This window comes from Phyllobates terribilis, unplaced genomic scaffold (assembly GCF_046119375.1).
Source record: "Phyllobates terribilis strain yellow unplaced genomic scaffold, ASM4611937v1 Scaffold_5__5_contigs__length_657084704, whole genome shotgun sequence".
Lineage (NCBI taxonomy): Eukaryota > Metazoa > Chordata > Amphibia > Anura > Dendrobatidae > Phyllobates > Phyllobates terribilis.
The window spans coordinates 618828278-618852750 of NW_027362765.1; the positions used below are offsets into that span (position 1 = coordinate 618828278).

General features: G+C 43.4%; 1 protein-coding gene across 1 annotated transcript in view; it reads right to left on the bottom strand.

The window, feature by feature from the left end:
- Window positions 1-24473, bottom strand: part of LOC141273766 (protein ELYS-like) — a 111474-nt gene that overhangs the window by 18446 nt on the left and 68555 nt on the right. Inside the window, exons 23-30 of the mRNA XM_073686104.1 lie at window positions 23698-23829; window positions 22377-22506; window positions 19907-20054; window positions 9415-9516; window positions 9025-9226; window positions 8632-8832; window positions 8040-8421; window positions 2080-2249 (exon numbers count right to left, since the gene is read on the bottom strand). Coding sequence (XP_073542205.1) covers window positions 2080-2249; window positions 8040-8421; window positions 8632-8832; window positions 9025-9226; window positions 9415-9516; window positions 19907-20054; window positions 22377-22506; window positions 23698-23829 — 1467 coding nt within the window. The remainder of the gene's footprint in view (window positions 1-2079; window positions 2250-8039; window positions 8422-8631; window positions 8833-9024; window positions 9227-9414; window positions 9517-19906; window positions 20055-22376; window positions 22507-23697; window positions 23830-24473) is intronic.

Consider the following 24473-nt stretch of genomic DNA (forward strand, 5'->3'; position numbering starts at 1 on the left):
TTTGCACCTCTGTTAATATTACTCATTCATTTGTCTGATGAATGTAGTGCAGAGTGTCAAAGAAGCATGAAAAAGACGCTGACAATCATCATAGCAGCGCCAGCAGAGTAATATTTTGACATTTAGACTATTTTGTGTCCTCTTAGGACATCAGACCAAAGCAATTTAGCAGAAGACATAGAAGATTTGGATGCCACCAAGGAGAATCAAAAGCTCCAGGTACAGATAAAATAATCTCACGATAACGATTTCACGGGATCACACCACTGAGGCCAGTTGGACAGTCCCCATACTGACGGGTGAAAACTGTCCTGTTGCCAATTCAATCAAAATTATGTCATTAGATTTGCAAACAAATGGGGCTACAGCAGAAGAACAGAGGCAAGCAAGAGAAAAAATAATGGTCTGCAATCAGAGTAAAGGAATAAAGGTGTGGTGCTAGGTAACAGAAAATAGCAGCTAATATCAGTAACACAATACAACATAAGAACACTATAATAATGGAAACTCTTGTAGATACACTTATGACAACCAGCACTGCACACCAGAAAGCTAGCATTATATGAATACAAGGTCGTTGTAGGTTAAACCACAGCGGTAAGGTTTGATTTTATTTAAATATTATAGTGTTTAAAGGGAAGCGGTCACCAGTGAATCGGGCTCTATGATTGCAGTCAGGTATGTTCTTCCAGTAACTGCTCTGACATTTCAGAGCCGGCTTCTCCTCCTACTGGTTTAGTTGATTGAAAGGCACACAGATGGGAAAGTTCAATCGACGAGAGCAGCGCAAGGAGAAGTCGGCTGGGGCATGGCGTCGTACTAGTCAGGTCTCTCCTTATGGTCCCTGACTGGCTCTTCAAACTAATTGTTCTCTCAAACACCATTGTGTTTAAAAGAATGACATACCTGGCTGTAATCATGCAGCCAAGATTCGATTCACATTTCCAATGGTTTGGGGCAGTATCATTTGAGTGACAGATTGCCTTTAAAATTCTAAGGCTCCAATTCATCATTTGCAGGTTTTTTAAAGTCACTTTTTAGAGCCAAAAGTCACAATCTTAAAAAGAAATGTTGCATGTTAGTCTTCAACTGCACAAAATAAAGCTATATACATTGTGTTCTCTGCTAGGGATACATGAATACATTACACAAAAACTGGCATTTCGAGAAGTCACAAATGAGGACTAAAACATCAGTATAAAGAAAACCACACACACATTGTAAAAAACAAAAGACAAAACTAAGCATAGATGGCTTTAAAATGTGCAATATAAATAATGAATGGGAAGCAACAAACACTGTGCATCTCAAGGATTCTCTTTCAGGCACGTAAACTGCTGCCATATCATTGGCTAGATCCAAACCCTCCAACCTTAACAGAATTTAAGAATAAAATTAATAATATTATATTTATGAAAAAAGTAGTGTATCAGAAGAGAAACGCTATGCATATACGAGTCGCTGTGGGGACCCTGGTTAGATACTAGTATGTAGGAATGCAAACCGGGAGTAAGAGATCCTTGCTATTCTCCATCCTTTTACACTTAGGCCTTGAAAAAAAGGAGAAAGGAAGGAATAATCGAAATTAGGACCCTATGACAGAACAATCAATGAGAATCAGCTCTTTGTTAGATAGATGGATATTCTCTCTACTCAAAGGGCTAGTGCATACCAATTCCTGTTGATTTATTGTTGTTTTTGATTAATTGACATCTATATATATATATATATATATATATATATATATATATATATATATATATATATATATATATATATATATATATATATATATATATATATATAAAAATAAAAAAATATTATGATTGCTTTTAACTGAACTGTAACTATGTCAATATCTTATGTTTTTGTTTTCCTTTTCCTGTTTGGAAAAAATACAAAACTGAAAGCTCTAGGTAAAATGGTTTTAATAAAAAATGAACAAAAAAACCCTGTAAGAAACAAATTTTACATAAAAAAAAACAACAAAAAAAAAGATAGACAATGCATCGAAGCCTAACTTTTTCTCACACTTCTACAGTAAGCTTAGAAGCAAACTGTGGTAACCATTATCATTACCTGAATCTCCGCAAAGTGAGAAAATAGGGGTGCGATAGAAGGAATTTCCTCAACAAGTAGAACATTCTCCTCCATAATTTGCAGCTCAGATTCATGCTCTTTCTTTTCTTGACCAAGATTTTCAGAATGGGTACTCTCAATTTCTTCACTATTATGAATACTAATCACAGCTGAAGAAAAGAAATATATGTAATTTTAATTTTTTTTTCAAAAAAAGGGCCGCCATTCAAATACATACAAGCTGTTAATACTGAGAAGTGCAGATACCCCTGTCCATTTTACCATTTTCATTTCCAATCTTGTAGAACAGGGTTCCCCAACTCCAGTCCTTAAGGCCCACCAGCAGATCATGTTTTCAGCGTTTTGGACGCAACAAAAATATGCTGCATGCAAAGTGCTGCTGAGTGCGGAGGGACGTAGCGGCTAATGAACCAGCAGTGAGATGTTATTTAATGGCCAGGGACCAGGCACCTTCCCAGGCTAAAAATACCAGCTCACAGCAGCCGCATAATTTACATGAATAGAAATGCTAATTAAGACTGGGTGAATGTGACTAGCTTTTGATGTACAAAAACGCTGTAAAAAACGCATGTAAAACACCAAGGTTACTTACCGGTAGCTGGTTTATCCTGAACCCATGACAGCACACCTTGAGAGAGTTCCGCCCCACCAAGGACAGGAAATTGTCTGAAATAAAAGGGAGGTACCTCTCTCGCTTCAGTTGGTTTCCTGTCCTTGATGGTAACCTGTCTGTGGAAGAAAAGAATGCTGTACCTGGATCTGTTCCGGTGTGGAAGAGCGGGTGCCGGCCTGTGCACCGGGTTCCAGGCTTCAGAAGCGCCATCCAAGGTGCAGCGGTCTGCGGGGAGCTGTAGCCCTGCTCACCGCCTGCGCACGCTCAGACACAGCCCCAGGGAACCATGGACGGCGCTTCTGGAGCCTGGAACCCGATGCACAGGCCGGCGCCCGCTCTTCCACACCGGAACAGACCCAGGTACAGCATTCTTTTCTTCCACAGACAGGTTCCCATCAAGGACAGGAGACCAACTGAAGCGAGGGAGAGGTACCGCCCCTTTATTTCAGACAGTTTCCTGTCCTTGGTGGGGCGGATCCCTCTCAAGGTGTGCTGTCATGGGTGAGGGGAAAAAACGCATGTAAAATCTGCATGTAAAATCCGCATGCGATTTATCTGCCAGGGAGAGACAAAAACGCTCAGGAAATTTCAGCTTCAAATCCGCATCGTGCGCAAATACCCTTACACAGGTGATGGAATTACTGCCTGCGCAGGTAATGTAATTATCACCTGAGCAATACTAATGAAATCCTGAAAACGTGACCTGTTGGTGGGCCTTGAGCACTTCAGTTTGGGGAAGACTGTTGTAGAACATAAACCCTGAATCGAGTTTGCACTGCATAGATAGTTGTAGATAAAATAGGCCATACGCTTCAGGTTCTAGATGGCTGGAAAAGCCCATTAAGATTAAACTCCATTTTGATGCCTTTTTATGACAGATGAAGATTGAATGCAGATATCTTAAGAAAAATGCAAGTAAGTTTTGGATTTTTTGAGGGGATGTTGTTGGGTGCTGGCTGTAGTTGAATAGTGTTTCGATGGCAGATCTGCATCGCATAAATTTATGCTGACACTAGGCCACAGATAACAGCAGAGAATGCATCATATTTTATAAATACAAATTGCTGATCAATCTTCTAAAACGACCATCTTTACAGTGCAACCATGACAGACGAGCCATTCAGGATATCCCTAATTGTTTGCTTTAGTGTTCTTTGAGGGTCAGCTCGCATATGATCACATGCATTCAAGAAATGGCAAGTGTAAGGGGAAATGACATGGTCTTATCATGCACAGCCACACTTTGCACATTGTATTGACAGGCTGATTTTACAGAGGACCCAGCATATCTGCTTAGTATCTGCAACAAAATGGACATGCTGTGCATTTCATTACTCAAAGACTGTCCTCAAATCAACACCATTCCTCTGCAAAGTGTGAATAGGGCTTTAACCCCTTTACAACCCAAGGTGGTTTGCACATTAATCACCAGGCCAATTTTTACAATTCTGACCACTGTCACTTTATGAGGTAATTACTCTGAAACGCTTCAACGGATCCCACTGATTCTGAGATTGTTTTTTCGTGACATATTGTACTTCATGATAGTGGTAACATTTCTTCAATATCACTTGCGTTTATTTGTGAAAAAAATGGAAATTTGGCAAAAATTTTGAAAATTTAGCAGTTTTCAAAATTTGAATTTTTATGCCCTTAAATCAAAGCGATATGTCACACAAAATAGTTAATAAATAACATTTCCCACATGTCTACTTTACATCAGCACAATTTTGGAACCAAATTTTTTTTTATTGGGGAGCTATAAGGGTTAAAAGTTGACCAGCGATTTCTCATTTTTCCAACAAAATTGACAAAACCATTTTTTTAGGGACCACATCATATTTAAAGTCACTTTGAGGGGTCTTTATGACAGAAAATACCCAAAAGTGACAGCATTCTAAAAACTGCACCCCTCAAGGTGCTCAAAACCACATTCAAGAACTTTATTAACCCTTCAGGTGCTTCACAGGAATTTTTGGAATGTGGTTGAAAAAAAATTAACATTTAACTTTTTTCACAAAAATGTTACTTTAGACCCAATTTTTTTTATTTTCGCAGGGGTAACAAGAAAAAATGGACCCCAAAATTTGTTGTGCAGTTTCTCCTGAGTAAGCAGATACCCCATATGTGGGGGAAAACCACTGTTTGGGCGCACGGCAGGGTTCGGAAGGGAAGGAGCGCCATTTGACTTTTTGAATGTAAAATTTGCTTGAATAATTAGTGGATGCCATGTTGCACTTGGAGAGCCCCTGATGTGCCTAAACAGTGGAAACCCCCCACAAGTGACACCATTTTGGAAACTAGACCCCTCAGGGAACTTATCTAGATGTGTGGTGAGCACCTTGAACCCCCAAGTCCTTTACAGAAGTTTATAACATGGAGCCATGAAAATAAAAAAATCAAACTTTTTCCACAAAAAGGATGTTTTAGCCCCAATTTTTTTATTTTCACAAGGGTAGGAGGAGAAAAAGGACCCCAAAAACTTTTGTGCAATTTCTCCTGAGTACGCCAATACCCCATATGTGGGGAAAATACAGTGTTTGGGCGCACGGCAGAGTTCAGAAGGGAAGGAGCACTGTGTGACTTTTTGAACGCAAAATCGGCTGGAATCGAGAGCGGACCCCATGTCGCGTTTGGAGAGCCCCTGATGTGCCTAAATAGTGGAAACCCCCACAAGTGACACCATTTGGGAAACTACACTCCTCAAGGATTTTATCAAGGGTTATAGTGAACATTTTGAACCCAGAGGTACGAGACAGAATTTGATGACATTAGGTCATCATATTGAATAAGCTGTCATTAGTCTTGAGAAAAAGTGCTCGCTGCTTGAGTTTGCATCGGGTACTCGGGTATGCACCATGTATCACGGGTGCTCAAGTGAAATGCTCGAGTCCCTGCCCGCATGTTTCACGGTTATTAGACACCCCCAAAAAAACATGCTGGGATCGCTCATGCATGGCAGGCAATCCCCACGAGGTTTTTTTGGCCACGAAGTATGTGGGCCGGAGACTCGAGCACCCGCGATACTCAATGCATACCCGAGCACCGAATGCAAACTCAAGTAGCGACCACTTGCGTTCAACACTAGTTGCCATATCGTCATTTTTTTTTTTCTTTTGAAAAAAAAAAAAAAAACAACCCTAACATTAGCACAACCCTAACCTCAACCCCAACCCCAGCGTTTATTTTTCACGCCGTTCCTAGTGCGGTATAAGTGATTAGACGACTTTATTTTTCGGGTCGGTGCGACTACAGAGATACCAGAATCATATCGGGTTTTTATGATTGACAGCTGTCACACACTAAAAGACACATATTTTGTAAAATCTAGTTTTTGCATCGCCATATTTTGAGAGCTATAATTTTTCCATATTTTGGTCGGCAGTCATGTGACTGCTTGCTTTTTGCGGGATGAGTTGACGTTTTTTATTGGTACCATTTTCAGGCACGTGACATTTTTTGATCGCTTTCTATTCCAGCTTTTGGGAGGCAGAATAAACAAAAACCAACAATTCAGGAATTGTTTTTTTTTTTAATTTTTTTTATTCTACTCCGGGTGTGGTAAAATTGATAAGGCAGCTTTATTCTTCAGCTCCATACTTACTCCATATTTATTCAGCTCCATACATCTAGTGACGCAGCCGTCCAGTGAGCGCAGCCTTGCTTCATACACTTGTATGGAGCGAAGCTGCGCCTCGTGTAGTGATGCAGCCGTCCAGTGAGCGCAGCCTTGCTTCATACACTTGTATGGAGCGAGGCCGCGTCTCGTGTAGTGACGCAGCCGTCCAGTGGGCGCAGCCTTGCTTCATACACTTGTATGGAGCGAGGCCGCGCCTCATCTCGTGACGCAGCAGTCCAGTGGGCGCAGCCTTGCTTCATACACTTGTATGCAGCGAGGCCGCGCCTCATCTCGTGACGCAGCAGTCCAGTGGGCGCAGCGTTGCTTCATACACTTGTATGGAGCGAGGCCGCGCCTCATCTCGTGACGCAGCAGTCCAGTGGGCGCAGCCTTGCTTCATACACTTGTATGGAGCGAAGCTGCGCCTCGTGTAGTGACGCAGCCGTCCAGTGGGCGCAGCCTTGCTTCATACACTTGTATGGAGCGAGGCCGCGTCTCATCTAGTGACGCAGCCATCCAGTGGGCGCAGCCTTGCTTCATACACTTGTATGGAGCGAAGCCGCGCCTCGTGTAGTGACGCAGCCGTCCAGTGGGCGCAGCCTTGCTTCATACACTTGTATGGAGCGAGGCCGCGCCTCGTGTAGTGACGCAGCTGTCCAGTGGGTGCAGCCTTGCTTCATACACTTGTATGGAGCGAGGCCGCGTCTCATCTAGTGACGCAGCCATCCAGTGGGCGCAGTCTTGCTTCACACACTTGTATGGAGCGAAGCCGCGCCTCGTGTAGTGACGCAGCCGTCCAGTGGGCGCAGCCTTGCTTCATACACTTGTATGGAGCGAGGCCGCGCCTCGTCTAGTGACGCAGCCGTTCAGTGGGCGCAGCCTTGCTTCATACACTTGTATGGAGCGAAGCAGCTCCTCGTCTAGTGACGCAGTCTTCCAGTGGGTGCAGCCTTGCTTCATACACTTGTATGGAGCGAAGCCGCGCCTCGTCTAGTGACGCAGCCGTTCAGTGGGAGCAGCCTTGCTTCATACACTTGTATGGAGCGAGGCCTCGTCTAGTGACGCAGCTGTCCAGTGGGCGCAGCCTTGCTTCATACACTTGTATGCAGCGAGGCCGCGCCTCATCTAGTGATGCAGCCGCTCTGACCGTGAGTATGCATAACACCCATTGTAGTCGATGAGCATGCTGACATCAATTTTTTTGTGGACCGATTGCCTGCAAAAAAAAATTGAAGACAAATATACGAATAGAAACATGTCTGCTTCTGATCTAATTTGTACATCAAATTCGTCCCCTAAATGGATCCATACAAAATAAAAGCGAACCCTCGGATCCATGTGCTCTAAATGGATGAGAATTGAAACAAACTGATGTAGTCTGGCTTTTTTTGTGCACAAAAAAAAAGAGGGGGACTCTAAATTAATTCTTAGTCTTATTTAATGCTCATGCAGAGGTTCTTGAAACTTGGTCTGAGCGCAGACCATAATGCACAAGTTATCTGCGGGTCTCACACCTTGATATGAACAACCTCATAGGCATAAATGTGGCAGAGGAGATATAATTACATTGCTAATTATGGTAAAGATTTCCTCCAAAGCCACATGTCAATCTCTGCCGCCTCTATACAATGGTGTGTGAGTATTTTATGCGCTGCTCTACCTGCAATCAAACATGAGCACACACAGGACATCATGGATGTGACATACCTTTCTCTGGTGTCTCCAGGGCTTCCACAATTGGGTGGTGGACATCTCCAGTTACTAGCACACGGTCCAGCTCAGCATGTGGCTGCTGTTCACTACCTGAAGAATTCACAGTTGTTGAAACCACCTTGTCCTCAGGTGTTGGAGCATCATGATACTCTAGTGTTGTCTGGTTAGACCTTGCAGACACATTGCTTGCGTCTTGGCTAGCCTCCATTTTGCTTGGGCTTCCATCTTGAATTCCAGATGAAGATTCATCCATTTCATCATTGTCTGTATTGGCATCATTTTCGGTAAGCATAGCCACTCTTTCTGCCCACATAGTGTCTCGACCAGACTTCAGAACAGGAGAAATTCTGGGCTCTTCTTGCGCAGTTGACAAAATCTGTTAGTAAAATATTGCTTAGTATTAAAAAAAAATGATGCGACAAAAAAAGAACTAGAGGAAAACTATTTAAGGTGTTAACGAACACAATTTTTTTTTTTAACATGACATAAAAAGGTGCTCAATTCATAAATGTTAAAAACAGTGTAATATACTTACTTTAAGCATGCCCACATCAAATCAGACCACTATGCATAATGCGAGACTTACCCCTTTACTAAATTTCTTGCTAATTTGCTCCATAAAAGAGATTTTTAGTTGTCTGGACCGTAAAGGAGGTGCAATTGATCTTCCAGGGGAAACTGAAGGAGAGGCCAAAGGAGTTGTGTGTGTACTGGACCTCAGAACAGATTGGCGAGTGCGTGCAATATAGTCAGAAGCCCTTGTGCTTGCCATCAAGGCTTTTGCCTTCTAGAGAGAAACGCACAAAAAAAACGTTACTACAATAAGATTTGATGAGCAGCATCAACAAATGAACAGACCGTAGAACAAATGTTAGGACTCAAAGCCCGAGTAATTAATGGAGTAGAGCATAAAGCTATTATGCGATGCATCTCAATCCTTTGCTAAACAAAGTAAAAATGTATGATGCTGAACCCTTACCTTTACCACCAGAGGTGTCTGCAGCAAGCTAAACTCCGATGCTTTGGAAAGGTTTTTTATCGGTGTAGATTTGAGAAGACTTGATTGGACAGGGCTGGAAGTCAGCAGGAAAGATCTGCAAGGTGTTTTGTAACGGACATTTGCAAAATCTGTGCCAAAGGAGGGTTCTGCCAGGACAGGGTGGACGGGAGAGTCCAACAGCCTGTAACATACAAACAACTAGGTTTATAAAAGGCATCACAATTACACATGATAAAAAAAATGCTATAACAATTAACAAGGTTGGTCCACACAGGACATAACTGATTACGGACGGGGAGCCCTTCTGTGTGTACAAACCAATCCAAAAGCACAGTAGGCAGCAGCATGGAAAAAAAATGTACCACTAACCTGGAGTCTCTTCTAGTTTTCAATATTGGTTTACCAACAAAAGCATCATGTATTTCCATTTTGGCATCTTGAGAAACTGGACTTGGGCTTTCATCTGTCAAACTGAAGAGCAGAAAAATCACATTCAGCTATTTCCATCTCTAATAGGGTTATGGAATGGAAAAGTAATTAAAGAGTTTTTTCATGAATGGACAACCCATTATTAAATGGTCCCAGAATGGTGCTGCACAAAAGGAAAAAATCTTTTTTTTCTATTTCTATTTTATTATTATTTCCGCTTATTTTTCTACTCCCTTTCTTTTACCTTCTGGTATTTTCTCGGCTTTATTTTACCTTGGCATTCTATCTTTTCATTGCTTCCCCTACACAACTCATTCCACATATCCATATCCACATACACATGCCAGGAAAATATTCTCCATTCTCTCCTGTGGGAGGATCTCACTGCAGGGGGCATCTTCTTAAGTGACCACTTGAGACATAGTGATATGTCACCTCTGGTCACATGATCTCCACCTAATGCTCCATTAAGGCGACACGTGTTGTGCTGGAGCGCAACGTCACATGTCATTAGAGGTCACACGCCTTAAACATGGCGCGGCCCACATTATCAGCTTTCTAGATAAAGCAGCAGATAACACTTTGCGCTCTACGCACTGAAAGTTATGCCATTCCTCAGCGCTGTTGCCACAGACCTTGTGCTATGTCTTTTCTCTCAGTCCTGCAATCTAGTAAAATAATAATAATCTTTACTTATATAGCGCCAACCTATTCTGCAGCGCTTTACAATTCAGAGGTTCACACACAACAGTCATAAGTAACATAGCTAAACATAATACAATAATTAAAGCAAAAATAATAATGACCCTGCTCGTAAGAGCTTACAATCTACAATGAGGTGGGGGGTGACACAAAGTGCAGGGGCCTATTCACAATAATCGTCCAGCCATCTTGAGGGGATGAGCGATAGATAAAGGCTGCATGAGCTCGTCACCAGCCAGAATCTGTAGAGCTTTTGGGTTCGGTGGAGACTTATGTTTGGAGAAATAATGAATGGGCTATAAAAATATAAAAACACTTCGATTAGGGAACGCGATAGGCCACCCTAAACAGGTGTGTTTTTAGGAAGCACCTAAAACCGTGTAAGTTGTGGCTCGTCCTAATTTCTTGGGGTAGAGCATTCCAAAGAATAGGTGCAGCTTGGGAGAAGTCTTGGAGCCGGGAGTGGGACGTATGGATTAGTGCGGATGTTAGTCGATGGTCGCTTGCGGAGCGTAGAGAACGAGTAGGCTGATAAACAGAAATGAGGGAGGAGATGTAGGGGGGTGCTGCACTGTGTAGAGCTTTGCGGGTGAGAATAAGCAATTTAAATTGGATCCTATAATGTATAGGCAGCCAGTGCAATGACTGGCATAGAGCGGAAGAATCTGAGTAACGATTAGCCAGATAGATGACCCTGGCTGCAGCATTAAGGATGGACTGGAGAGGGGAAAGTTGAGTGAGGGGGAGGCCAATTAATAGAGAATTACAGTAGTCAAGGCGGGAGTGGATCAGGGCAAAAGTGAGGGTTTTTGTGGTTTCCAAGGAGAGAAAGGGGCGGATTCTAAAGATGTTCTTCAGGTGCAAGCGACAAGACCGGGAAAGAAATTGTATATGGAAGGTGAAGGAAAGATTGGTGTCAAACACAACGCCCAGACAGCGCGTCTGCTGGCTCGGCGTCATTGTGGTGCCACACACGGAGAGGGATATGTCAGATTTAGGGAGGTGAGTAAACGGTGGGAGCAGAAGTTGTTCAGTTTTAGAAAGGTTGAGTTTCAGATAAAGAGCGGACATTATGTTGGAAACTGTGGACAGACAGTCACTGGTATTCTGTAGTACAGTGGGGGTAAAGTCGGGGGATGAGGTGTATAGTTGTGTGTCATCAGGATAAAGATGTTACTGAAAGCCAAATTTGCTGATGGTCTTTCCAATTGGGGCAGTGTAGAGAGAGAAGAGAAGTGGGCCAAGGACTGAACCCTGAGGAACCCAAAAAGCAAGAGGAAGGGGGGGGGAGAAGTGGAGCCAGCGAATGATACACAAAGAGCGGTCAGATAGATAAGAGGAGAACCAGGAGAAAGCAGTGCTTTTTAAGCCAATTGAGTGGAGCATAGAGAGGAGGTGGTGGTCAACGGTGTCGAAAGCTGCAGAAAAGTCCAGAAGAATGAGCAGAGAGTAGTCACCGTTACGTTTTGCTGTCAAAAGGTCATTGGTTACTTTGAGGAGTGCAGTTTCTGTAGAATGTAGAGGACAGAAGCCGGTCTGTGATGGGTCTAGAAGAGAGTGAATGGAGAGGTAAAGGGTAAGGTGGGAGTAGACCAGGCGCTCCAAGAGTTTAGAGATAAAGGGGAGATTGGAGACTGGTCTGTAGTAGTTTGTGCAGGAAGGGTCAAGAGAGGGCTCTTTTAATAATGGAGTAATGATGACATGTTTGAAGGAGGAGGGGAAGTTACCAGATGAGAGGGAGAGGTTGAAGATTTTAGTTAGGAGAGTAGTGATGACTGAAGAGAGAGACTGGAGTGGGTGTGAGAGAATAGGGTGCATGGACTGGCATGAGAAGAAGAGAGGAGCCTGGAGACTACTTCTTGTGTGACTGGGTCAAATGTGGAGAGTGATCCAGAGGAGATGTGGGGAGGGATGGGAGTCACGGAACATGGTGGCTGGGAGCTGATTTCCTGATGAATGTTCTCTGCGAAGTAGGAGGCCAGGTCCTCAGCACAAATGTCCGAGATAGGGGCCAGCACTTTAGGACTGAGGAGGGAGTGAAAGGTGTCGAAGAGTTTTTTTGGGTTGTTGGATAGTGAAGAGATCAGGGTGGTGAAGTATGTCTGTTTGGCAACGTGAAGAGTTATAGGTTTTTAACAAATTCATAGTGGATAAAGTTTTCTAGTGTGCGAGTTTTCCTCCATAGGCGTTCAGCACTCCTAGAGCATAATTGGAGAAATCGGGTTCGTGGTGTCAGCCAGGGCTGTTTTACTTTGTGTTTAGATGTTCTGAGGGTGAGGGGCGCTACTTGGTCCAGGGTGCTTCTGAGAGTGTCATTGTAGTGATTTACAGCCAGATAAGGACAGGAAAAAGAGGAGATTGGGGACAGTGATGAGTGAAGGGAGTCTAAGAGGGTTAATGGCTTGTAAATTTCTGAATGTGTGATAGGTAGGAGTGTGCTGGGGTGGGCAAGGATTTGTGAGCGTGAAGGAGAGACTGTTATGATCAGAGAGGGGAAGAGGGGAGTTATCTAGGTAGGGGATTGAACAAAGCCGTACAAAGACCAGATCAAGGGAGTTTCCGTTGTTTTGTTTCTCAGAGGATGATATTCAGATGCGATTCCAACTTATTCTTTGATTCATGTGTTTCTGGCAATTCTGGTTGTTCTATATACGCTCTGTTTCTGGATGACGTGACTGGCATAGCTCATAGCAAGCTACAAAAACAATCTACAGTGGGTACGGAAAGTATTCAGACCCCTTTACATTTTTCACTCTGTTTCATTGCAGCCATTTGGTAAATTCTAAAAAGTTCATTTTTTTTTTCTCATTAATGTACACTCTGCACCCCATCTTGACTGAAAAAAAACAGAAATGTAGAAATTTTTGCATATTTATTAAAGAAAAACTGAAATATCTCATGGTCATAAGTATTCAGACCCTTTGCTCAGTATTGAGTAGAAGCACCCTTTTCAGCTAGTACAGCCATAAGTCTTCTTGGGAATGATGCAACAAGTTTTCACACCTGGATTTGGGGATCCTCTGCCATTCTTCCTTGCAGATCCTCTCCAGTTCCGTCAGCTTGGATGGTGAACGTTGGTGGACAGCCATTTTCAGGTCTCTCCAGAGATGCTCAATTGGGTTTAGGTCAGGGCTCTGGTTGGGCCAGTCAAGAATGGTCACAGTTGTTCTGAAGCCACTCCTTTGTTATTTTAGCTGTGTTCTTACGGTCATTGTCTTGTTGGAAGGTGCACCTTCGGCCAAGTCTGAGGTCCAGAGCACTATGGAAGAGGTTTTCATCCAGGATCTCTCTGTACTTGGCCGCATTCATGTTTCCTTTAATTGCAACCAGTCGTACTATCCCTGCAGCTGAAAAACACCCCCAAAGCATGATGCTGCCACCACCATGTTTCACTGTTGGGATTGTATTGTTCAGGTGATGAGCAATGCCTGGTTTTCTCCACACGTACCGCTTAGAATTATCACCAAAAAGTTCTATCTTCATTTCATCAGACCAGAGAATCTTATTTCTCATAGCCTGGGAGTCTTTCATGTGTTTTTGAGCAAACTCTATGAGGGCTTTCCTATGTCTTGCACTGAGGAGAGGCTTCTGTCGGGCCACTCTGCCATAAAGGCCCGACTGGTGGAGGGCTGCAGTGATAGTTGACTTTGTGGAACTTTCTCCTATCTTCCTACTGCATCTCTGGAGCTCAGCCACAGTGATCTTGGGGTTATTCTTTACCTCTCTCACCATGGCTCTTCTCCCACGATTGCTCAGTTTGGCTGGACGGCCAGGTCTAGGAAGACTTCTGGTGGTCCCAAACTTCTTCCATTTAAGGATTATGGAAACCACTGTACTCTAAGGAACCTTGAGTAATGCAGAAATTCTTTTGTAACCTTGGCCAGATCTGTGACTTGCCACAATTCTGTCTTTGAGCTCCTTGGGTAGTTCCTTTGAGCTCATGATTCTCATTTGGTCTGACATGCACTGTGAGCTGTGAGGTCTTATATAGACAGGCGTGTGCCTTTCCAAATCAAGTCCTATCAGGTTAATTAAACACAGCTGGACTCCAATTAAGGAGTAGAACCATCTCAAGGAGGATCACAAGGAAATGGACAGCATGTGACTTAAATGAGCAAAGGGTCTGAATACTTATCACCATGTGATATTTCAATTTTTCTTCAATAAATTTGCAAAAATTTCTACATTTCTATTTTTTTCAGTCAAGATGTTGTGCAGAGCGTACTTTAATGAGAAAAAAAATGAACTTTTTAGAATTTACCAAATGGCTGCAATGAAACAAAGTGAAAAATTTAAAGGGGTCTGAATACTTTCCGTACCCACTGTACATGATACACTATAATTTATGGGATTTATACCCTACCATGCTATTAAAATACTCTGCCTCCCTATTTAATAGTCTACTGAGCTACCACTGGGCGATAGTATGTAATAGTAATGTACTTTTTAATTATTATTCTACCGCATCCCAAAGCCAATTGGGAATTATGTTCTTACATTTCTTTGTATCTCATGCATACCAGGTATATACTTATACTTGTTATGCCTCATTTGTTAAATTTTTGATTATTTTGTTTTCTTTTGTATCTTTCAGTATTGATAAATGTCTAATTTTAGACTGAAGTGTCAATTTTTTTTTTTTACAGTGGATTGCTTTTCTAAATAAAAAGTATTGTTCATCAGCATTTAGCCTGGAGTGCCAAGTTCTTTGTTAGGGTATGTGCACACGATGCAGAAATGAAGCAGAAAATTTCTGCATCATTTCTGCATCTCCCTGGCAGAAAAAACGCATGCAGATTGTGCATGCGTTTTTCCTGCAGAATACATGCGGATCCACATGCAGATTGACATGCGTTTCCGCATGCAGATTGACAAGCGCTTTCCAGGCGATTTTAGCATCACCTGGAAAGTGCTTGACAACTAGGTCACACTATATAATCCATGCAAACAGCATGGATTTATATAGTGTGACCCGAGAGCGTGTATATACTTACCTCCGATGGCCCGCGCTGTCCTGCTTTACAAAGTTCCCGGCTGCCGACAACTTTGAATTGAAAGACCTGCCGACGTCAGCGTCACATGACCCGTCACATGACTCTGACGTCACCGCAGGTCCTACAACTCACTGCAAGTGCCGGGAACCAAGCGGGAGCGCTGCGCGGGCCGACAGATGGTAAGTATACATTTATTTTTTATTTTATTCTTTTTTTTACAGCTTTTTTAATGGTACCTGGGTGTGGATGAGACTCTCCTCTCCTCCACACTCGGGTACCATCCGCATATTAGAACGCGCCAATAACGCAAGTACAAATGCGGTCTTGCGGAATTGGCGCGTTCTAATGCAAGTCAATGGCGGCGAAATCGCCGCGTTTCCGCAAAATTAATTGACATGCTGCGGATTTTTGACCGCAGCGTTGACGCTGCGGAAAAATCCGCATCATGGGCACAGCACATGCGGATTTCCATTGGGGAACATTGCTTCCCTTCTACCATGCGTTTTTCATGCGTTTCCGCGGCGTTTACGCAACTGCAAAAACGCCGCGGAAACGCATGAAATACGCATCGTGTGAACTCAGCCTAACACTGTTCACTAAATGTACTTCGCTTTTCTTTTTCCCCCACACTTACTATACCACCATGCTTGTATATACCCTTACAGTTTTTGTTCCACTAATCCTCACTCCTTTGCTATCCCCAAACCCCAGCATCCTCTATCCAAATAATCTCTCAATCCCTCTTACCTCCCACCTGACCTCATCTGCAGACCTGCTCCTCAACCTCAGATCTCGCCTACTAAAACATAAAACAAGCCGGCCTCTTTCCTTTCACCTGCTTTCTTGCTCTCTGCTTGTCCTCACTGCTAGCGACATATCTCCCAATCCTGGACCCCCACACAACTGCTACCTCCCTCTTATGCCCCCTCATATCGCTGCCTACCTAATATGAACTTCCGCAATCTCTCCTACATTAAACCCGTCCTGACGTCCACCCCCTGCTCCCCCTCTCTGGAGCACTCTGGAATGCCTGCTCTGTCTACAATAAGCTCCATGTGATTCATGACCTCTTTAACTCTCGCAATCTATCCTTCCTGGGCTGACACCCTCCGACACTGCCTCCCCTGCTGCGCTGTGCTACAGCGGCCTCCACTTCACCCATACTCCTCACCCTGGTAACAGGCATGGTTGAGGAGTGGGTCTTCTTTCTACCAACTGGACCTTCAACCCAATATCACCTCTACAGTCCCTAAACCTCCCTTCTTTTAAAGTCCACACTGTCCGCATCTACTCTCTTTCCAACCTCCAAGAGGCCGTCATATACCGACCTCCTGGCCCTGCCACTGCCTTTATTGAACAATTCTCCACCTGGCTGCTTCACTTTTTCTCTGCTGACATTCCCACCATCATCATGGGTAACTTCAACATCCCCACCGACACCCGCCAGTCAGCAGTCTCCAAACTCTTGTTGCTTACTTCATCTTTTGGACTTGGTCCTCCTGAGCCACCCACACAGACGGACACACACTAGACCTCATCTTCACTCGACTCTGCTCCCTATCTAACCTCACAACCTCCCCTCTCCCCTTATCTGGCCACCATCTACTCACGTTCTCATCCCTGTCCTCTTCACCTGTCAGCCATGTCCAGCAACCATAACACCCCCCGCAGAAACCTCGCACATCTAGACACTCACACACTCTGACTCTATTCTACCACTAGCATCCATATCTTCACTCCACGACACAGTCAGCGCCACTGCTTTCTACAATGCCACTCTCACATCAGCTATTGTCGTGGTCGCCCTACTCGTGCATGGCAGAGTGCGACAAATCAAAAGAAAACCCTAACACAATAACCTCACTAAAAAGCTTCGGCAAGTGTCCAGGGTTGCGGAGCGGTGTTGGAGGAAAACACATTCGAAAGATGACTTCACTGCATTCAAACACGCAACACTCGCACTCAAATCAGCCCTCACCTCTGCTAAACAGGCCCACTTTACATCCCTTGTATCTTCCTTATTCTACAAACCCAAACAGTTATTCAACACTTAACTCCCCTCCTCCGCCCAGCACTGTCCCCTCCGACCTCCCTAATCGCTGCTGAGGACTTTGCCACACACTGCAAAAATAAGATTGACCAAACAAGGCAAGTCTTTATTGTTCGACCACCACAAACTCCTTTGTATACCAGACTAATGCCCTTACACCATAACCACCCTCTCGATCATCAATGAAGGTGAACTTCCTTATCTCCTCTCCAAATCACACCTCACTACTTGTGCACTTTACCCCATCACATTCCACCTCCTCCCCAACCTCACCACCACACTTATTCCATCCCTAACCCATCTCTTCAACCTATCACTAACATCTGCTACCTTCCCCTCTGCTTTCAAACATGCCACAATCACGTCTATCCTCAAATAAACATTGCTCGACCCAACTGCTAAGTCCAGCTATCGCTCCATATTGCTGCTCCCATTCGCCTCCAAACTCCTTGAACAGCAGTTCACGCTGAACTTTCCTCTCATCTAACTCTCTTCGACGACCTACAATCTGGCTTCTGTCCTCACCATTCCACTGAAACGGCCCTGACCAAAATCACTAACTTACTTATAGCCAAAGCTAACAGACAATTATCAATACTCCTCCTTGATTTGTCATCTGCCTTCGACACAGTTGACCACTGCCATCTACTACAAATCCTCTCTTCCTTTGGCATCAAAGACCTTGCCCTCAAATCATACCTTTCCAACCACACATTTAGAATCTCCCACGCTACCTCCTCATCCGGCCCTCACTCTGTTGAAGTCCCTCAAGGCTCTGTCCTAGGACCCCTACTCTTCTCCATCTATACCCTTGGCTGGAGACAACTCAAATTCCCATGGCTTCCAGTACCATCTGCACGCTGACGACACTCAGATCCACCTCTGCTGTCCAGAATCCCTGAGTATCTATTTGCCATATCCTCCTCCTCTCGCTTCAAGCTTAATGTGGATAAATCTGAACTCATTATCTTTCCTCCATCTCACATATCTTCCCCACCTGATCTATCTGTAGTAATAAACTACATCACGCTTCCACCCGTACCGGAAATCCGCTGCCTCGGAGTAACCCTTGAATCTGCCCTATCCTTCAAACAGCACATCCAAGCTCTCGCCACCTCCTGTAGCCTCCAGCTTAAAAATATTTCCAGAATCCGTCCTTTCCTAAACCCTCAATCTACTACATGCTTGTGCATACCCCATCATCGCCCGCCTCAACTACTGCAACATCCTCCTCTGTGGCCTACCTGCTAACACTCTTGTACCTCTCCAGACCATCCTTAACTCTGCTGCCTGACTAGTTTATCTCTCTCCTCGCTACTCTTCTGCTTCCCCTCTTTGCAAGTCCCTTTACTGGCTCCCAATTCCCCAGCATATCCAGTTCAAACTTCTACTAACACTGACCTACAAAGGCATCCATAACCTTTCTCCTCCGTACATCTCCAAACTAATATCCCGATATCTTCCCTCACGTAAACTCCAGTCCTCCCAAGACCACCTTCTCTCCTCCACACTCATTAGTTTTTCACCCAATCGCCTAAAAGACTTGTCCCCAATATTCCCCATCCTCTGGAAATCTGGCCCCAACACGTTTGATTAGCCATCACATTCGGATCCTTCAGACAGAACCTGAAAACCCATCTTTTCAAGAAAGCTTACAGGCTGCCATGACCTTGCTGCCACCTCACCAACACCAGAGCTACTGCAACCCCTCAACCTACTGTCTCCTTCCCCATCATCCTGTAGAATGTAAGCCCGCAAGGGCAGGGCCCTCTTCCTCCTGTACCAGTCTATCATTGTTAGTTTCTTTACTGTAAGTGATATGTATTTTGCATGTAACCCCTTCTCATGTACAGCACCATGGAATCAATGTTGCTATATAAATATTTAGGGTAGAATCCTACTTGAGCACACACGAAGCAGGACGGACACTCATCTTCATGTCTCCTGAGGTCACATGACTGCGGCAGTCAATCGGTGGCTGCAGACTGACAGCAGCCTTCACATTTCTATCCTGAGGCGAATAAACTTTTTGCAAAGATGTAATTATGAAGATTGTAGTCAATCAGTGGCTTACATGAGTCATGAGACATTGTTCATCAAGACACTGGCGGAGTACACAATCTATGAGCCATGCAGATCCAGGAAGTAGAGAATTTTTTAATTTATGGGGCCAGCAATAAAGGAGTCTTTTAATGGGCAACCACTTTAAAAAAAAAACAAAAAAAAACTTTTGTTTTAAACAAGTCAGTTAAAGGGGTTGTCCGGTATTGGAAAAATATATATTTGCAATGCATGTATGCACTTAAAATATGTATTTAAAAAAAAAAGGCATACTCACTTTCCAGCACATTACATGTCCAGTCCAGGCTGACTGCTGCAGTCAGGGGACCAAGAGCACTTCATAAGAGAAACATACTTAAATGATATTTCTATATCAGACAACCCCTTTAATGTCTCACTATTCTATTAATTTATACCATTTGAGTTTTACATGACTAAGCAGAACAAGACAAGTCTCTTGACTACAGCTACAGAACTCTACAGAAATGGTCTCCTACCAAAAGCATTTTAATGTCACTGTGCCACAAAAGATACATTGGTTCAAACATAGAAGAGCTTAAGTACTGTGTAGGAATGGGAGTACCATAAATGGATTCTCAGATGAAAGCCCAGGCACATTTCTTACCTTTTATAAGGAGAGAAGTCTCTACTCTCACTAGCTGCAGACACTTCCTTTATTTTCAGCAGCACGTTACGGATAAAGTCAGCTTCGGTAATCACACTCCCTGAGGGAGCCGGTTTTGCAACAGTAGATAAAGGTTTGGGTCTTGTCACTAGAATAAACAAGAAACTGTTGCTTAGTGTTGAATATTTTGGATATGTATTTGTATTTTAACAATGGTAGAGTAGTCAAACCTACAGACATTACAGGCCGCTATCCGGTGACAACTCTGCTGCCCGCTAGAACTATCTGCCGTCACCATGTAACTGAAGACTGCCGAATCATGACTGAGTGCAATCAGCACAAATTAACAATTCTCCTATATTCTAAACAAGAGTGGGTGGTCATGTGCCAACTTCATTGAGAGTAGTGGCCGAGAGAGTCAAACTGGCTGCAACTATGCAAATTGTATAAATACCCAATTGAAAGGGAAATTGTGGCAGTGTGCGCATTGTAAACTTATCACAATTCGGCAATGTGCAGTCACAGACTGCAGAGTTCTTTTTAGCCTGGAAAACTCCTTTAATACTATTTCATCTACACTGACAAATCATCTGAAGAATGATGAATAATGAAGCCTCTTTTCTGGCCTTCATAGGACACCATAGTCAGCAGCTATGACGTCACCAGCTCCTTCCGCCCGTGTGGTTACCAGGGATGCTACCGGACGGAGTGCCCTGGCTCTACATACCACTTAGGAGATTACAGCTCCCTGCTTTACTGTATGGCCCAGGACCTGACAGCAGGTAACTGTGGGCTTCGGAGTACGTACAGGGGAGTAGACACCCCGCACTCTTTACTCACCAGGAATTCACACCTCTAATCAAGGGACCAGCCCCACTAACTGTATGCTTTTACTAAGCACCGTGTATTCATTCTTACAGACTATGAGCTATTTAGCGGCATAGCAGGCACGTTTCCAATAGCAGCAGCATTTCTTACCATGCAAATGGACGTTAAACAGAGAAACATTATATTTATTAACGCTTTGCCTAAATATCATATATAGCTTGTCTCCTTAGGAATATTATTTTATTGTCCAAGTTAATTTCCATTGTGAAATTTGTTTAATATAAATTCTAGATATTACTTTCTGTTTTGCGTGCTCCTCTTTTCTATTCTCTGCTACCTCCAATCAGTGCGACAGTACCATCTATTTATGACTATTTACGGGCCGTCACACAGGACCCGTGCTTCTGGCTGCAGCCTAGTATTTCTTCCTTACCATCTCCTTTGGCGCTAGTATATGTTGATACTACATTTCTGTTTATTTTATGCATACATTTTAGTATTAATAGGCAGACGACAATCCATAATGTTCCTGTCTTGGCATTTACACATTGGTCTATGGGCAGAACTTTTGCACATAAGAATTGAACACTATTTATGAAGCTGGAGATCAAGGTCATATGCGCAGTCCCACTATATATCGCTTTCTTTTCACTGAATACGCATTGCTCTTACCTGTACATTATACATTTACATTTGGTACTTCCATTAGTCATCTCTGACACATGCATATTGTTTTTATTTGTACGTCACACGTCGGTGCCCCTAACAGACCCATGTGGTGTATTGATCGGTCATTTCTTGCAGAGCTCAGATCAGACCTGGAGCGAGGGGTGGAACATTTGAGGCTTTATATTACTTATGTGCATCAGTGCAGAGCCAGATGTCAGTCAAAGTGCTGTGAGCGGTGACTGGCCGGGCACACCTGTCTGTATGGCTTAAAGTCAGCGACTCCCTGGAGTAATATAGTTCATTTTCTCTAAGAAGCTGCACTTTCAGGACAAAGTAGCTTTAAAGGGGTTATCCACTACTTTACATTGATGCCCTATCTGTAGGATAGAGCATCAATGTATGATTGGCTGGGGTCCCGCACGCGGCACCCCTGCCGATCGGCTGTTATCGGTGTCAGGTGTCGCCAGCCGGAAGTCTCTACCTGCAGTGCCCGCCGCTTGTAACTGCACATCGGCCTCCCGATGAATGGGAGGAGGATGTGCAGTTACAAGCGGCGGCCACTACAGACAGACAGCCAAGCACCGCAGGCAAGGAGTTCCGGCCGGCGGCCGCTGCACCGATAACAGCTGGTCGGTGGGGATGCCGCGGGCGGGACCCTGGCCGATCATACATTCATGCCCTATCCTACGGATAGGGCATCAATGTTAAAGTAGTGGACAACTCCTTTAAGTCAGATTGCAGATTAACGCTATATTGCCAGGTTTATACCATTATTTAACGTGACAGTATCCCTTTAAATGTTTTTTAAACAGCTGTAATAGAAAGTAAGCAAAGTAACCTCAAGTTCATCTGACTTGAAAACTATGAATTTCCAGCAAATGCCAAAGCAATTCCAATATCTGTCCCCTCAAAATTAATGAAGGTGAAGTTAATAAGATATTACATACAGCCGAAAGCTACAACTTTCAGTTACCTTTCTTCCAAACAATAGAAGGATAGGATCTGGCCAGAGTTTGCTGCACACTTGGGAGTATTTTGACATAGTGATCCACTATAGAGTTTCTGGCAGCTCCTCTTTCCAGCTGGCATCTGTCAAAATCATTCTGCACAGAAAAGAAAAAGTATAAAAATACATCCATAGCTGAACACATTTTTCAGATACTCTCCTCACGAAATGCAACGTAATCTTTACATAGCAAAATGACTATGGGGGATTGCTTTAGCCAACAATTATTACATAATTAATAACCTGCTGATTGCCAAAATTGTCTGTGAGGTCTGCATATGACTCTGCAATTTAGTTTTGGAACATCCTTGCAGAATCAGCAGCTGCATGGAGATGTGCAGCAGCAGGAATGGAGAACTCCCCGTAAAGAAGGCAGAAATTACACGATCGCTGTATACATTGCTGAAAAAAGCAATGTATACAGATCAAACAAAAAGTTTATAAATTAAATGAAAAAAAGGGGTGATACGAGCGTTGCAGAGTATGACAGGCAGGTAAAGTCATCAACAGAAATTATTAAAGGAATACAAGGCTACATGTTTCAACATTGGACTGATTTCTTACTCAAGTCAGGGATGTATGCCATTTAGGAAGCCGTAATATCCCATTACACTTTGATCCCAGCGATTATATGACCAATTAGTGTCAGGAAGGAGCCAGACCAGATCGAGATGAGCTTTACAATGCATTGATGCGATAGATTTGCTCTGTAATGGGGGATAATATGCCAAGCCAACAATTAAAAAAAGAAAATCTTTTTTAATGATGTTAAAAAAATGTGTGAAACACAAAATAAAAAGATATTTTACATAATTACATAGGTTGCAAAAAAGACCTAGGTCCATCAACCTTCTTCCACCAATTGTACATTTTGTCACTAAATTAACTATAACCCACAAAGTTACGTGTATCAAGGAAATCATCCAGCCGTGTATAAAAGCTGTTATAGTGTCTGCCATTACTACCTCTTGTGGTCGGGCATTCCACAGTCTGACTGCTCTGACTGTAAAGAACCCTTTCCTATGTTTCCTGAAAACAGACACCTCCAACTGGGGGTGAAGCTGCAAGCATCTATATACTGTATTTAAAAGGGGCATTATAAGGCATGTATTCGGCGCTGGCACCTCACCATCTCAGTGTTCAGACAGAACAGTCAGAGAAACTATTTTTGAAAAGGAGAGATAGCCCTTCCAGTCCTTAAAAGACAGAACTATGGAATCACTTTCACTTATTGTTATTACTTACATATATATTCATGATACTCTTTAAAATGAAACAGAGGACTTACTAGGTGATAATTGTTCAGTGACTGGTTTAGCCGCAAAGCTGGTATGTAATTTGCTCTCTGTAAATGATGTACCAACAAGATCTCTTGATTTTGAATACCTCCGTTTGTGCGCAAATATGTATGCAAGTAATCCTATAATAAAAATAAAGATTTATTAAAGCATAAGGCAAAAGGAAACCTTCACGTTCTGTCTGAATCACTGTTCCTACCGGAACAAAAGTGACAATTCTAAAAGAAACGTCGTATAATCGCACAGGAAAATGTCCTACAATTTGTGGCAGTTAACCTTTTCCTGTCACTGCCAGTTTTAGCATTTCTGAATAGGCCATATAAAGGGTTTTTCGTGACACTGTGCTTTATTTCAGGGGTAAATTTAGGTGGATATGTCTTGAAAACATCTGAAACTTTAACCCCTTAACGACTGCCGATACGTATTAAAACGGCAGTTGTAAAGGGGCCTTATTCCCGATTTGCTTTTAAAACGGCGATTGGGAATAAGATTGTAGCGCTGCCCGTCGGCTGTATGCGACAGCTGACACCCTGCTATAATCGGCCCTGGCCGCTTTTGTAACTGATCGGGCAAATTAACCCCTCAAATACTGCTGTCAATCGCAACAGAGCTATTTAACTGGTTGTAAGGGAGTTGCAAGATCCCCTTTGTAACCATGGGACCCACAAAATGAAAACTGCGGGTACCGATGGTTATCATGGTACCTAGAGGTCATCTGATGACCCCAGGGTACGATGGTCCGTAAGATCTAGCTATAAGCCTGGTC